The sequence below is a fragment of the Populus euphratica genome, unplaced genomic scaffold, assembly GCF_000495115.2.
Source record: "Populus euphratica unplaced genomic scaffold, PopEup_1.0 scaffold2.1, whole genome shotgun sequence".
Lineage (NCBI taxonomy): Eukaryota > Viridiplantae > Streptophyta > Magnoliopsida > Malpighiales > Salicaceae > Populus > Populus euphratica.
Genome location: NW_011499846.1, coordinates 6,438,124 through 6,449,478, shown reverse-complemented (window position 1 = coordinate 6,449,478; position 11,355 = coordinate 6,438,124). Strand labels below are relative to the sequence as shown.

At 31.6% G+C, this 11,355-nt stretch overlaps 1 protein-coding gene and 1 long non-coding RNA gene across 3 annotated transcripts in view; one reads left to right on the top strand and one right to left on the bottom strand.

Moving 5' to 3' along the window:
• LOC105135858 (uncharacterized) overlaps positions 1 to 651 on the top strand; it is a 3,257-nt gene extending 2,606 nt beyond the window's left edge. The window contains exon 3 of the long non-coding RNA XR_844266.1: positions 637 to 651. This is a non-coding gene — a long non-coding RNA (uncharacterized LOC105135858). The remainder of the gene's footprint in view (positions 1 to 636) is intronic.
• Positions 75 to 3,045, bottom strand: LOC105135865 (RNA-binding protein 24-B-like). 2 transcript variants are annotated; one of them, XM_011040948.1, is made up of 6 exons: positions 2,181 to 3,045; positions 1,941 to 2,073; positions 1,477 to 1,594; positions 1,310 to 1,346; positions 959 to 1,211; positions 75 to 840 (listed from the first exon to the last, which is right to left on the bottom strand). In XM_011040948.1, the coding sequence occupies exons 1-6, from the start codon at positions 2,388 to 2,390 to the stop codon at positions 695 to 697; spliced, it is 897 nt and encodes a 298-aa protein (XP_011039250.1). In that variant the 5' UTR covers positions 2,391 to 3,045; the 3' UTR covers positions 75 to 694. The 2 variants fall into 2 exon arrangements, with proteins under 2 accessions (XP_011039250.1, XP_011039241.1); XM_011040939.1 differs by having other exon boundaries at positions 75 to 846; positions 962 to 1,211; positions 2,181 to 3,044.
• Positions 3,046 to 11,355: the final 8,310 nt, after the last annotated feature.

Genomic DNA, 11,355 nt, shown 5'->3' with positions numbered 1-11,355 from the left:
AAGAGAGGGGGGGGGGGGGGCGAGAGAGGGAGAGGCACAATCCACTTTCCCCTACTAATGTTCTGATCCTATTATAAAAAAGTAATCAATCATGAGTAATTAACAAGCAAAAAAAGTACAAGTTAATGACCGAGTTGTTCTTAGCCCAACTTTCTTGTTGACCAAGATGGGTTCAAAGATATAAAACCAATCTTCAAACCCTGATTACTGCCGAATATAAACAAGAGTATGCTGTCGGATGCTCTCTGCTTCCAAGACATAACAATCTGCTGATTAGTATCCGGGGTAGAATCCAAAGCCAATATTGGATCCACCTTATGCTAATACATAAAATGAATATGATCTCTCCTCCTAATTAATGTTAACAACTACTGGAGCCTCCCCAGTGTCCTAGACGGAACATGTATAACGATGAAGTTGATAATATTGGGGGGGCCCTAAATAATAAAAAAGAGTTAGTGGAGTGAGGCTTTTGTATCTCAGATGCCTTTTTCCATGAAATGGAACAATCTTATGCTGAATTCTTGGATCCTTCTATTGCTATGCTAGCTGATGATCAGGCATAATCCTCCTTTTCAATCAGTGACTTGAAAGAATATTTTCCTTATTCTTTTTTTTTCCAATCATTTTTTCTAGGTCCGCGATTTGTGGATGTTGTCCGTCTTGTGAGAGGACAATGAATGACGTTCCAAACTTATTCGGTTGATGAATTTTGTTCAGTAGCTGCTCCAGAGGCTTGCAAAGCACCTGGTCCTGTTCCCACCACCACTGTAGTTGCTGTTGGTGCTGCCACTGCTGTTGCTGTTGCTGTTGTAGTCGTAGTCGTTGTCATTGTGGCTGCTGCCCCTGTTGCAAAATTACATTCAAATTATCCTGTCATTTGCCTTTCGTCGTTAAGTAAAGCATAAAATGAATAAATTTGCTGCATGAATGAAGTTAGGGAAATTATTAGAGTGATCACCTGCAGTAGTGGTCGCCATTGCAATAGAAGAAGGAAGTGATAAGGTTCCCGTGGATCCATGTTGTTGAGGTAAATAAGGGTACTGTACCATTTGGGGATATTGAATTCCAAAACCATGTGCTTGGCTACTCTGTGCATACTGAGTATAGAATGGGTAGGGATTGTGTGGGAACATCCCTGGTGTTCCTGATGCCCCTCCAGTAGTATAGTAAGGTGAGAATTGTTGTCCTCCGTAAACACCGTAATAGCTCTGCAAACAAGGCCATAAAACTGTGGTCAAACAACGCAGATAAAATTAGAAGCACAAGACATTCAATATTCATGCAAGTATATCATGCCAACACTGACCAAGGGATACATGGCATCCTGTGAATATCCAGCGTACCTGTGAGATGACAGAAGAAGAGGGAGAATTTATGTGATAAAAATGAACAAGGAATTGAAGGCATATTAGAAGGGAGGGCAATTGATGAAAAATCCCCTTGTGATTTATCTCTGTTACTGTTTTTACTTACCCATAAGCTGAATAAGGAAATGAGTATTGACCAGAGGGTTGGTGGATGTATGGAGCCGAGGAACCAGGAAAAGTAGGTGGAGCCACTAATCCATGTACTGGTCTAAACCGTCCTGTGCCTGCGATTTCATTTTTGTTCTAAAGTAAATACTTTGATCCTCTTGTTCAGTGGATATATATCCACATTTCAGTTTTGCTAGAAGACGAATAGAGTAATTATAAGCATTTTATAGCTAACTTGCCACGGTTGGTTAAAAACCTGGAATCTTTACATGTTTTTGGAATGAAAGACAAAAGGGCATTGGCCCCCTTTTTTCGCGTAGTTTCGCTGCACAATGCTGGTTGAATATTCAAGGGATTATTAACTTTTGCGTAGAAAGTGGATATTTATTGAGATTGGCAAAGTATTCTACCATGTACTTGGCAAGAAATGGAAAAGTGATGACAGAGAAGAGAGAAATGAACCATGTTGAGGAGTTGGTGGACGATTCCTTTGGCCACCAAGTGACGCAAGATTGCAGTTTGCCCTCCTTCCATCTATCACTGGCGATGGGTTTTGACAAGCTCTCACGGCTGCCTCCGGATCCTGGAATGTAACCTGTAAGAAGCAAGGACGAAGACCCACCGTCATAAACAAATCATGCAGTGCGAGGAAAAAAGGAAAAATATGCCCCTTGCAAAGGATATAAAAAATAATGGGCTTACAAAGCCATAGCCCTTGGATCTTCCCGTGTTCTTATCTGTGATAACAACAGCCTCCAGGATCTCTCCAAACTGTTCAAAATAACGCCTCATGGTGTCTCTCTGTGTCTCCCAGGCCAAACCACCAACAAAGATTTTGGTAAAAGTCGTGTCATTGTAGTGCCTCGAATTGCCACCACCCACGGCCATCTGAAACGGCCTATTTTGAGCCATGATGATACAAAAAATTGTACACAGTAGAACCAATACAAAAAAAAAAAGCACCAAACAAAACAAGGTGGAAAAAAGAGAACTTCAATAAACGAACTACCCTTCAATCAACAAAACACTCGTTACCAGAGCAAAAATCAACCACCCCCAAGAAAGACCAAATAAAGAGGGAAATAGGAAGAGAAGGGTATTAAAAAAAAGCCAGAAAGAGCCGTTTGTTTTGATGATGATCGCATCAATCAACAAAACAAGCACTCTTTCTTTTCTACGCGCACAAAACACTCGTGTGCCTATCTATGTTTCTGTCCGTTTTTCTTCTTCTTGCTCTTGTTCTTCTACTAGTGGCTTTTCTAATGCTTTATCTGCCACTTTTTCACAACCACAACTCCTCAGATTCCTTAACAACGATGCCCGTAACGAGAAAATCATTACTGTTAAAGGGGGAGAGAGAGAAACAAGCGAGGAGAAGAGAAGAGAAGAGAAACCCTCTCATGAAATATTTACTATATTTATGTACACGAGAATAATATATAGCATCAATACATAGAGAAGGAGAGATGATAAAATTAAGAAGGAGAAGAAGGGAAAAGGAGAAGACAAAAAAAGCTGCTAGTGGACACCCACGACGATAGTAGGCAAGGTTGTCCAATGAAAATCTTCAGGATCATAGACCAACCCTTTTTTTTCTGTATCAGCCACTTTCTCTCTCTATTATAATGGGAAAACTACAGATCAGTCCCAGTATATATAGACATTCACAAATCAGCCTTCAGTCTTCAAAACTTTGCTATTTTTTCCCCAAAGTTGCTTCCTAGCACATTTTCACCCCAGTTAACGTCCCCATTGTTTTGGCGTTAAAAATCTTGCCACCAATAACGTTGACGTTGTTTCACAGAAGGAAATTACTAGAAAGCTATATGATATTATATTGATGAATCCGAGAGTAATTTTAACATTAATCGTGTAATTAGATGTCTCGTAATTTTACCCGTAGTCTATTGTTATTGAAAAAATACGTGCGCAGATCATCTTATTGGCTGCTATTACTTATTAATAAACAAGGTCTTGCTAGCATATTCGAATTATTCGGAGAAGGAATGAAGGAGCAGTTTGTGGTATTCTCGTTGTGTTTGATTTTTCTATCCAACTTGTTTTTAAAAAAAATTAAATTGTTTTTTAATTAATTTTTTAGTATTTTTAAATTACTGTAATGTTCTAGTATCAAAATTAAATTTTAAAAAATAAAAAAAATATTATTTTAATATATTTCAAAATTAAAAATAATTTTTAATATGATCTCGAACATTGTTTTGATAAAGTGGTACCTCGCGCTCCTTTGTGGGCAACACTGATTCTTTTCTATCATCAAAAAGATGATAATGCCACTCTAATGTTTTTTTTTAAGTGAAAAAAAATATAAAATTCAAGTAATTAACTCAACTGAATTCAATGAGACCAATTAAATTATAATATAATTAAAAAATAATAGTGATGTTAAATACACTGAACTAAACAAATAAATTTATAGTGATTAATTGAAAAAAATAAATGCTTGGTAATGTCATGAAAAAATACTCCTAATATTCTTAAAAGGTCTATATAATCTTCTTTAATAACAAAGAAAAAATAAAATGAAAATGGAATAACATCGTAAAAAAAAAACTATAAAAAACTCCATAAGACCAATACCTATGAAATTAAATGTTAAATATTAAGATTTGTTTTTAAATATTTATTTTAAAATCAAACAGCTAAATTAATAACATGGTCACGAAAACAAAGTAAGTCTGAAGAAAGCAAATCAAGTAAAATTATTAATTTTAATTTTTAAACTCACTTAATATTGAAGGATATTTTTTTAAAAAATAAAAATAAAAAATAATTTAAAAAAATAATCAAGTCAACTTGAGTTACTCTGTGAAATTCATAAGTCAAAAAATGAAATTAGAATAAACTAATAAAGAGGAATATAAAAACAAAAATGAAGTCATATCACAAATAGACTAAATATTAAAAAATAAAATAATAATAACAATAACAATAATTAAATTCAACTCATGCTAAATTTTAAAACTCATAACCCATATTAAGAGTTACTCAGTAAAAAAACAAATTAAAAATATCATAAAACTAAATTTTTAATTATTTATTTTTAATAAAATATATAAGTGTTTTCTCAGTCAACCACACATTTAGCTTAAAAATAAAATTTATTTTCATGAATTCTTAAAAAGAAAAGGAAAAAAAAGAAGAAGAGATTCTTAAGATCTGTAAGTTGTCTTTTTCTAAATAAGATCTACACTTTTCATTGTTCAAAATGAAGCCTATTTTCAATTTCAAATAAACATATCTTCAAAAACTTAATATAAAAATGATATATGTTACGTAAATTATTTTTAAATTTGTGTATCAAATGCTATTTGCGACAAAGATTTTCCAGTCTGATGTAATGTTAATCTCAAGTGTTTGGTTTAATAATTAAAGAAGTTTGTTTCATTTTATTATTTTTTAGATTTAAATTTTAAAATCAGCATCCAAGAGATATATTAAATGTTCATGGAGACAAGACGAAAATGAGAAATTAATCTCAGTTTGTATGTAAACTAGCTCAGGAAAGAAAATGATGTTTATAAATCCCAGCACAACACCTACATTGCCTACAAATAGACGCAGAAAAACTTTAAGGCTGTAGTAACATTGATTCGTTCCGGGCCATAAAATAAAAAAGAATTGTGACTGGTTCGTTACAATCTATATAACCTGGGGACTGATATGTAGTTATCCTTTGTAATACTATACATGTCGATATCCTACAGATATTTGCCCGGGGCCAACATAAACACCGGCTTCGCTGTACCCAACCTTCTTCTGCATTTTTTATTTATGGAATTTGCAGGTAAATGATTGTTTTTGTGTTTTGAAAAATTTTAATTTTTTTTATTTTAAATTAACACTATTTATATTTTTAAATTATTTTGATGTATTATTTTTTTAAAAAATATTATTTTAATATATTTTTAAATAAATATTTTTTTAAAAAAATAATTATAACTATATTTCCAAACAGGGTAAAAATATGATACCTTGACCTCCCAGCTTGTTTAATTGTTCCGTTCCACACCCTGCCTGCAGCCATTCTTTCCCTTAACCGAAAAAGTGGACCATGTGGTTCGGTTCTGTGGGCCAAGGCTTACTGGCACAGCCTTCTAAATTATTGTAAGAATATTTAGTGACTGTTGAAGACACTAATTCCCAAATTAATTGATGTGAAAAAGAAAACACTATTAATAATAAAGAATGAATGTACATGTGCAGTGAAGCGTGCATGTGTGTATACATGAGGGGTCCGGTTGCAAAGTGCCAGTTAATTCCTTTGTCAATAAATACTTTATTGATAACCATTGGAAAAAAACAAAAAAAGAAGTTTGTGTGTGAGAGAGACATCATGGTGTCAGTGGTGGAGCTAGGGATAAAATGATTGTGGGTATTGCGAGGAGCATGCAAGGCTAACAGTGAAAATAAAGTAGAATAAATGGGTCACAAGTGTAATAAGTACTTTTTATATGGGTTTTTAATTGAAAACTAATAAAGTGATGATGAAATTTAGTTTTCAGGAAAAATTAAGGGGCCATGGAACTCTTAACATGTAATGCCCCTTATTTTCATGACTTGATAGATTTGGGATTTTCCTTGCCTTCGTGGGGAGAGGTTTGAGCAAACCTATAAATGAATTGTTCTAAAATATTTTAGAATTATTTTGTTGACAATGTTTAGTAAATTAAAAGGCACCATGTTTTTATTGTTTATCACAGTACTATAGTCATATACAGATTGCCACAGTAAATTAGTATATAAGTTATTGTTTTTTAGATGCATAAAAATACAACTTGGCCCTTTGATTTTTTATTGTTTATTCATTTGATCCTTGTAGTTTTATATATTTATGTTATATTCATAAACTTTATTTTTAATACATTTACATCACTAGGTATTAAAAGAGAAAATAGAAGGTCGCTGGAAATAAAAAGGATATAAAAGGTTTTTCATTAGCCACTTTCTAACAATAAAAATTATCTTAAAAATAAATATGTGCTTGGAAAGATTTTTTTTGGCAGTTTGATCAATTAAATGATTTTTTAAAATTATAAATGAGGTTATTAAAATTCATATAAGGTTTTAAATGAGTTTAGATGAAAATAATTTGAATTTAATAAGGTTTGGATCCAATTATCTAAAATTTAAATTTCACCATCGAAAAATCACCGGTTCAAGCAAATAACATGTTATTCATTTTAAAAAAAATAAATAATTTTAAGAGGTGTAATTTAATTAGATTTGGATCCAATTATCTAAAATCTAAATTTCACCATCGAAAAATCACAAGTTCAAGCAAATAACATGTTATTCATTTAAAAAAAAAAAATAATTTTAAGAGGTGTAATTTAATTAAATATATCATGAATTTATTTTCTAAAGATCACCTGTTTGAATTTTTTAAATTTTAAGATTAATAAAAATTTATATCATTATTTATTTTAAAACCCATGATATCAATTAAAATACATGCTAGTTAGTTAGCACAAACACCTATATTAATCTAAATAACTTAAGTAAACAATATAAAACTAGCTGCGCATGGCCTCAAAGGTTAGGTGTACACTTCAGGCCTTGCGCATCTAACCTCCTTTCTCTTCTTTGTTTATATAACTTTTACAAACTTAAAATAAAATTATTTTTAAATAAATAATCACTACAAGCGCTTAAAAGTCATGTCTCATGTTTTTAAAAATAAATTTGGATTTCCTTTTGCTTATATATATATATAACATGCACAATATTTTTTTTTTAAAATGCATGAATATTTAATGAGAAAAACATACATTTATTAGTGATTTTTATATCAAAATTCTCTATTTTGTATAAATAAAAACAGAGAATTTTGATGGAAGAAAATATATTTTTTTACTTGAGAAGTCAAACCATTGATTTTTCTTATCACCGAGAAATTAAATAAAAACTGATTTTGAGAATTTCCTCGCAACACCGCACAGGAAAAAACACAGTGAAAGACTAGAAGGGATGCGTGAGAAAAAAACAAAAATAAACAAGGAGGCAATTACCCCTCCTCTCTGCACAAGCTTCGTCCCTACCATCTTGAAGATAATTCAAGACACGCAAAAACTGAAGAACAGAAACGAAAACCTGGAAAAAGACGCAGCCAACGGCATTCATTGTAATATCAAAAGCACACAGGAGTCAACAGTGATTGAGTTTACAATGCTAGGCATTGGCAATCATCAAACCTAAATTCCTCAAAAAGGATCCTCTCTTGTTTATGGTTTTGGATTCCAAATCCATGATGATTCCGTCAATTCAGGTCGCTACTGTCCCACTCCACCTTCTCTTTCAACGACAATGTGACCAAATGTGCTAAGAAGTTTGTATCGTGGTTGGAATCTAGTTGTAATTATTTGTTTTTGTATAGTGGTTGGAATCTAGTTGTAATTATTTGTTAAAATATTTTTAAAAAATTATTTTTAATATTAATCTATTAAAATAATTTAAAAATAAAAAAATTATTATTTTAAAATAAAAAATAAAAATAAAAATTATAAGCAGGGAAATCATCATCTTTCTAACATGGGTCTCATCAATGAACACAAAAATAAGAGCCCCTGTCATTTATAGTGTGTTATAATTTTTGTTAAATTTAATTTTTTTGTTTTTTATAAGAAGATTTATTATGTTGATATATTTCATAAATCTTAGAGATGAAATATATTTTCCGTCAGTGTAGATGCATCTCGATAAAAAAAAAAATATATGCAAAGAAATTGAAGAGGGTTGATTGTATAAACCAAACTCACAGGATGAAAAATGGAACACCTGTAAACCTAGGAGTAATTTACCCATTTTAAAATCAATCAATCTATCCACAGAGGAAAGAATTAAAAATTAAAAATGGAAACTAAATAAGAAGGAAGGAAAGGGTGTGTTTGATGGCGACAGATATTGTTTTTTAAATATTTTTTAAATTAAAAATATAATAAAATAATATTTTTTTATATCGTCACCTTGAAAAAATAAAAAGAAAAAAAACTCCGCAACCATATTACGAAACACAACTTTGAGAATGTAAGACGGTGGTTAGGCGGAGGAACCGGCGTTATAATGGCCAAATAGGATAAGGCAAGAGAGTAAAAAAAAAAAAAAGGGGGTAAATCAGATCTCCACTAGAATCATGACTGTCGCTAGCACACAAACGGTTCAACTGTCGAAGAGGTCGGTCAAACCTGTCCTTTATTTATCTTTAAAAATTTGTCGTAATTTCATTAATAATTTTTAAGTTATCTTTTTGTTTTTTTTTTTATATTTTACTATATTTTTTAAAATTTAACCATTTTTGTGTCGGCTCTGTTGGCGGCTGCTAAGGCTGGGTTTTTTTGAAAGGTTTGAATTTGTCATTTGCGCTGCATATTCGTTGTCCGCTGCCTTGGGTGAGGGGGGAAATGTGAGATTTAAAAAATCTCTCTATCTTGTAAGAGAGTTGATAATGACAGAAGATACGCGTGTCATCGTTTTAATGAAAGTTTGCTAAACCCAACGAAACGACTTTTTATTTTTTTGCGTGTTTCAAAAAACATTTATAAAATTTTTTAATTTTTCTTCTATTTTTTTTTACCTTCAAATCAATTAATTCTATATTATTTAATATTTTTTTTACTACAATATATGTTTTAGACATCTTTTAATAATTATAAAAATAAATTTTATGGTTATTAAAATTTAAAACATGTAATAAAACTAGTTAAATTTTAAATTTATTTTTAAAAATTACTAGTTTAAATCTACAAGTTTTAAGATTATTTAAAATTTTAGATTTTATAAGATTAGTTGAAATATATGTAAATTAGTTTAGATATCCATAATTAATATAAAAATAAGTTTTTATTATAAACAAAATATTATATTAGTTTTGATACAAATATATTAAAAAATATTAGAATAATAAATTGCAATGAATTTTTTACAATATCATCAAACCTATCCCTATTCAGAGCGTTAATTTAATGTATACTTTATAGTTAATTAAATGATTACCTGTAGTATTGATTTTGTTTATATAAAACATATTTATTATTAATTAATAACATAATCTTTGCAGCAGCATTTTTAAATAACCATCTTGCTCATCATCACATAATTGACCAAAGACTCACTTGAATTGTCAATAGTAAAAGAAAGAGAGGAAATTTGCTTACTGTCGTGACTCGTGGATTTAAATTCATCGATGATCGAACCTTTATAATGGTCACACTTCGGTTGGGCCATGGAATCCCAATTGCTCCATTTGATTTGTTTTATGCTGACTCTTGGAAGCAAATTTAATTAACCAGGTCAGTTTGAGAGTATATTGCGGCTTTCTTCTAAAAATAAATAAATACAAGTTTTTATTAAAAGCATAATGATATCCGCAGTTGCTGCAGCAGTAAGATAAACGATAGTAAACTTTATTTTTTAAATTTTTTTATTTTCAATATTATCATATCAAAATAATTTAAAAACATAAAAAATAATAATTTAAAACTCGCAGAACAAACCAACATTGCCCGAGTGCTTATTTTTGGGTGTAACCTGTCCGTGGCAGCATTACAGAAGAGCATTTTATAGTGTTTTTAATGAGGTCGAATACAGCCAATTTTACGTGCATAACTATAAGAACATGCATCGATAGTGGGGGTATAAAGGCAAGGGAAAGGCTAGCTCGGGGACAGGCCAGCCAAGCTGAGGAGATGGAGAAAGACAAGAAAAGAAAGCACAAGAGAGCGAGGAAAGCGTCGTGTACCAGCCCACATGAAGTCTGCCCAGCCATGACAGGCAGGCACATCAGAACTAGCACATGCCCTCGCCAGTGCTTTCCATTTACCTCCCTATAGAGTATTAATTATTAGCATTAAACTTCCTGCTAGGTCTTGTTTTCTAGTGGAAATGGACACTTTCCAGACCGTTGATTCTCCTTCTGAAGCTCTCTCTGGGTTTGCGACAAGGACCGCATTCTCTGGTGTTAGAAACGGTCTCCATGTAAATTAGAATGGTCGGCCCTGCACATGATCAGTCAACGGAAGGCTTTTACAGTAACGTGGCCAGATATGTTTCCTTGGACTTGCATTATCCATTCTATTCAGTTTCATGGCAACTTGGACGCACCTCCAGGATGTCCAGCATTGTCTTCCCTGCTCCTGCTCCCTATGCTAGTCTCTCCTCTCAATCTTTTTATTTTCTTTTCGAACAGTGAAAGCTTGTAAGGGGAAAGCTTACAGGCCCGAAGTAATTTGTTAGTGTATAAAAAAGAACAATAATATTAAAAAAAGGTGGGCCTCGAGATATTGCTGTATGCGCCACATGTTCTCGAAATTATTAATTATAACCATGAAAGATTGCAGGAAAAAACAAAAAAGAAATAAAAAGTCGCAGGCTTATTAAAATAACGTCATGTTGTTTATCTTTTAGTTAAAAAAGAGCATGCAAATTCGGCAAAATCACAAGTACAAGAATATTTAATTATACTTTTCAATGTATGTCACAACAGTTTATTTATTTTTAAATTCCCGATTAGAATATGTAATTCATCTCTTATATTTTATAATTCCACAACACTAACTTTTTTTCGTAACGTTCACAATAAAGTGTTTTTTAATAAACTTTTATGTTAATTGAGAGTAAATCTGAATCACATCTAAACAGCATTAACTTATGGGGTTCCAAAGTTTCCTAAAGTAACCTTGTATGGCGAGAAGATGAAAAAAGACCGAGAAAGAAAGTTCAATAATGATTTATGAAGTACATATATATTTATGCGAATCCACAGCAGTAAGGGGAAATAAAGGAGCGAAAAAGAAAAAGAAAAGTTACAACTTTTAATTTTGGGAAATTGATGAATATATAATTCTAGAGTTATTTTTACAAA

What these genes read in the sequence shown, in the direction of transcription:
- LOC105135865 (XM_011040939.1), bottom strand. Translation starts at nt 2,390, where the DNA reads ATGGCTCAAAATAGGCCGTTTCAGATGGCCGTGGGTGGTGGCAATTCG. An exon ending in GATCCAAGGGCTATGGCTTT is followed by an intron (nt 2,074 to 2,180) that starts GTAAGCCCATTA and finishes TGCTTCTTACAG; the next exon opens with GTTACATTCCAGGATCCGGA. An exon ending in TCCACCAACTCCTCAACATG is followed by an intron (nt 1,595 to 1,940) that starts GTTCATTTCTCT and finishes ATGAAATCGCAG; the next exon opens with GCACAGGACGGTTTAGACCA.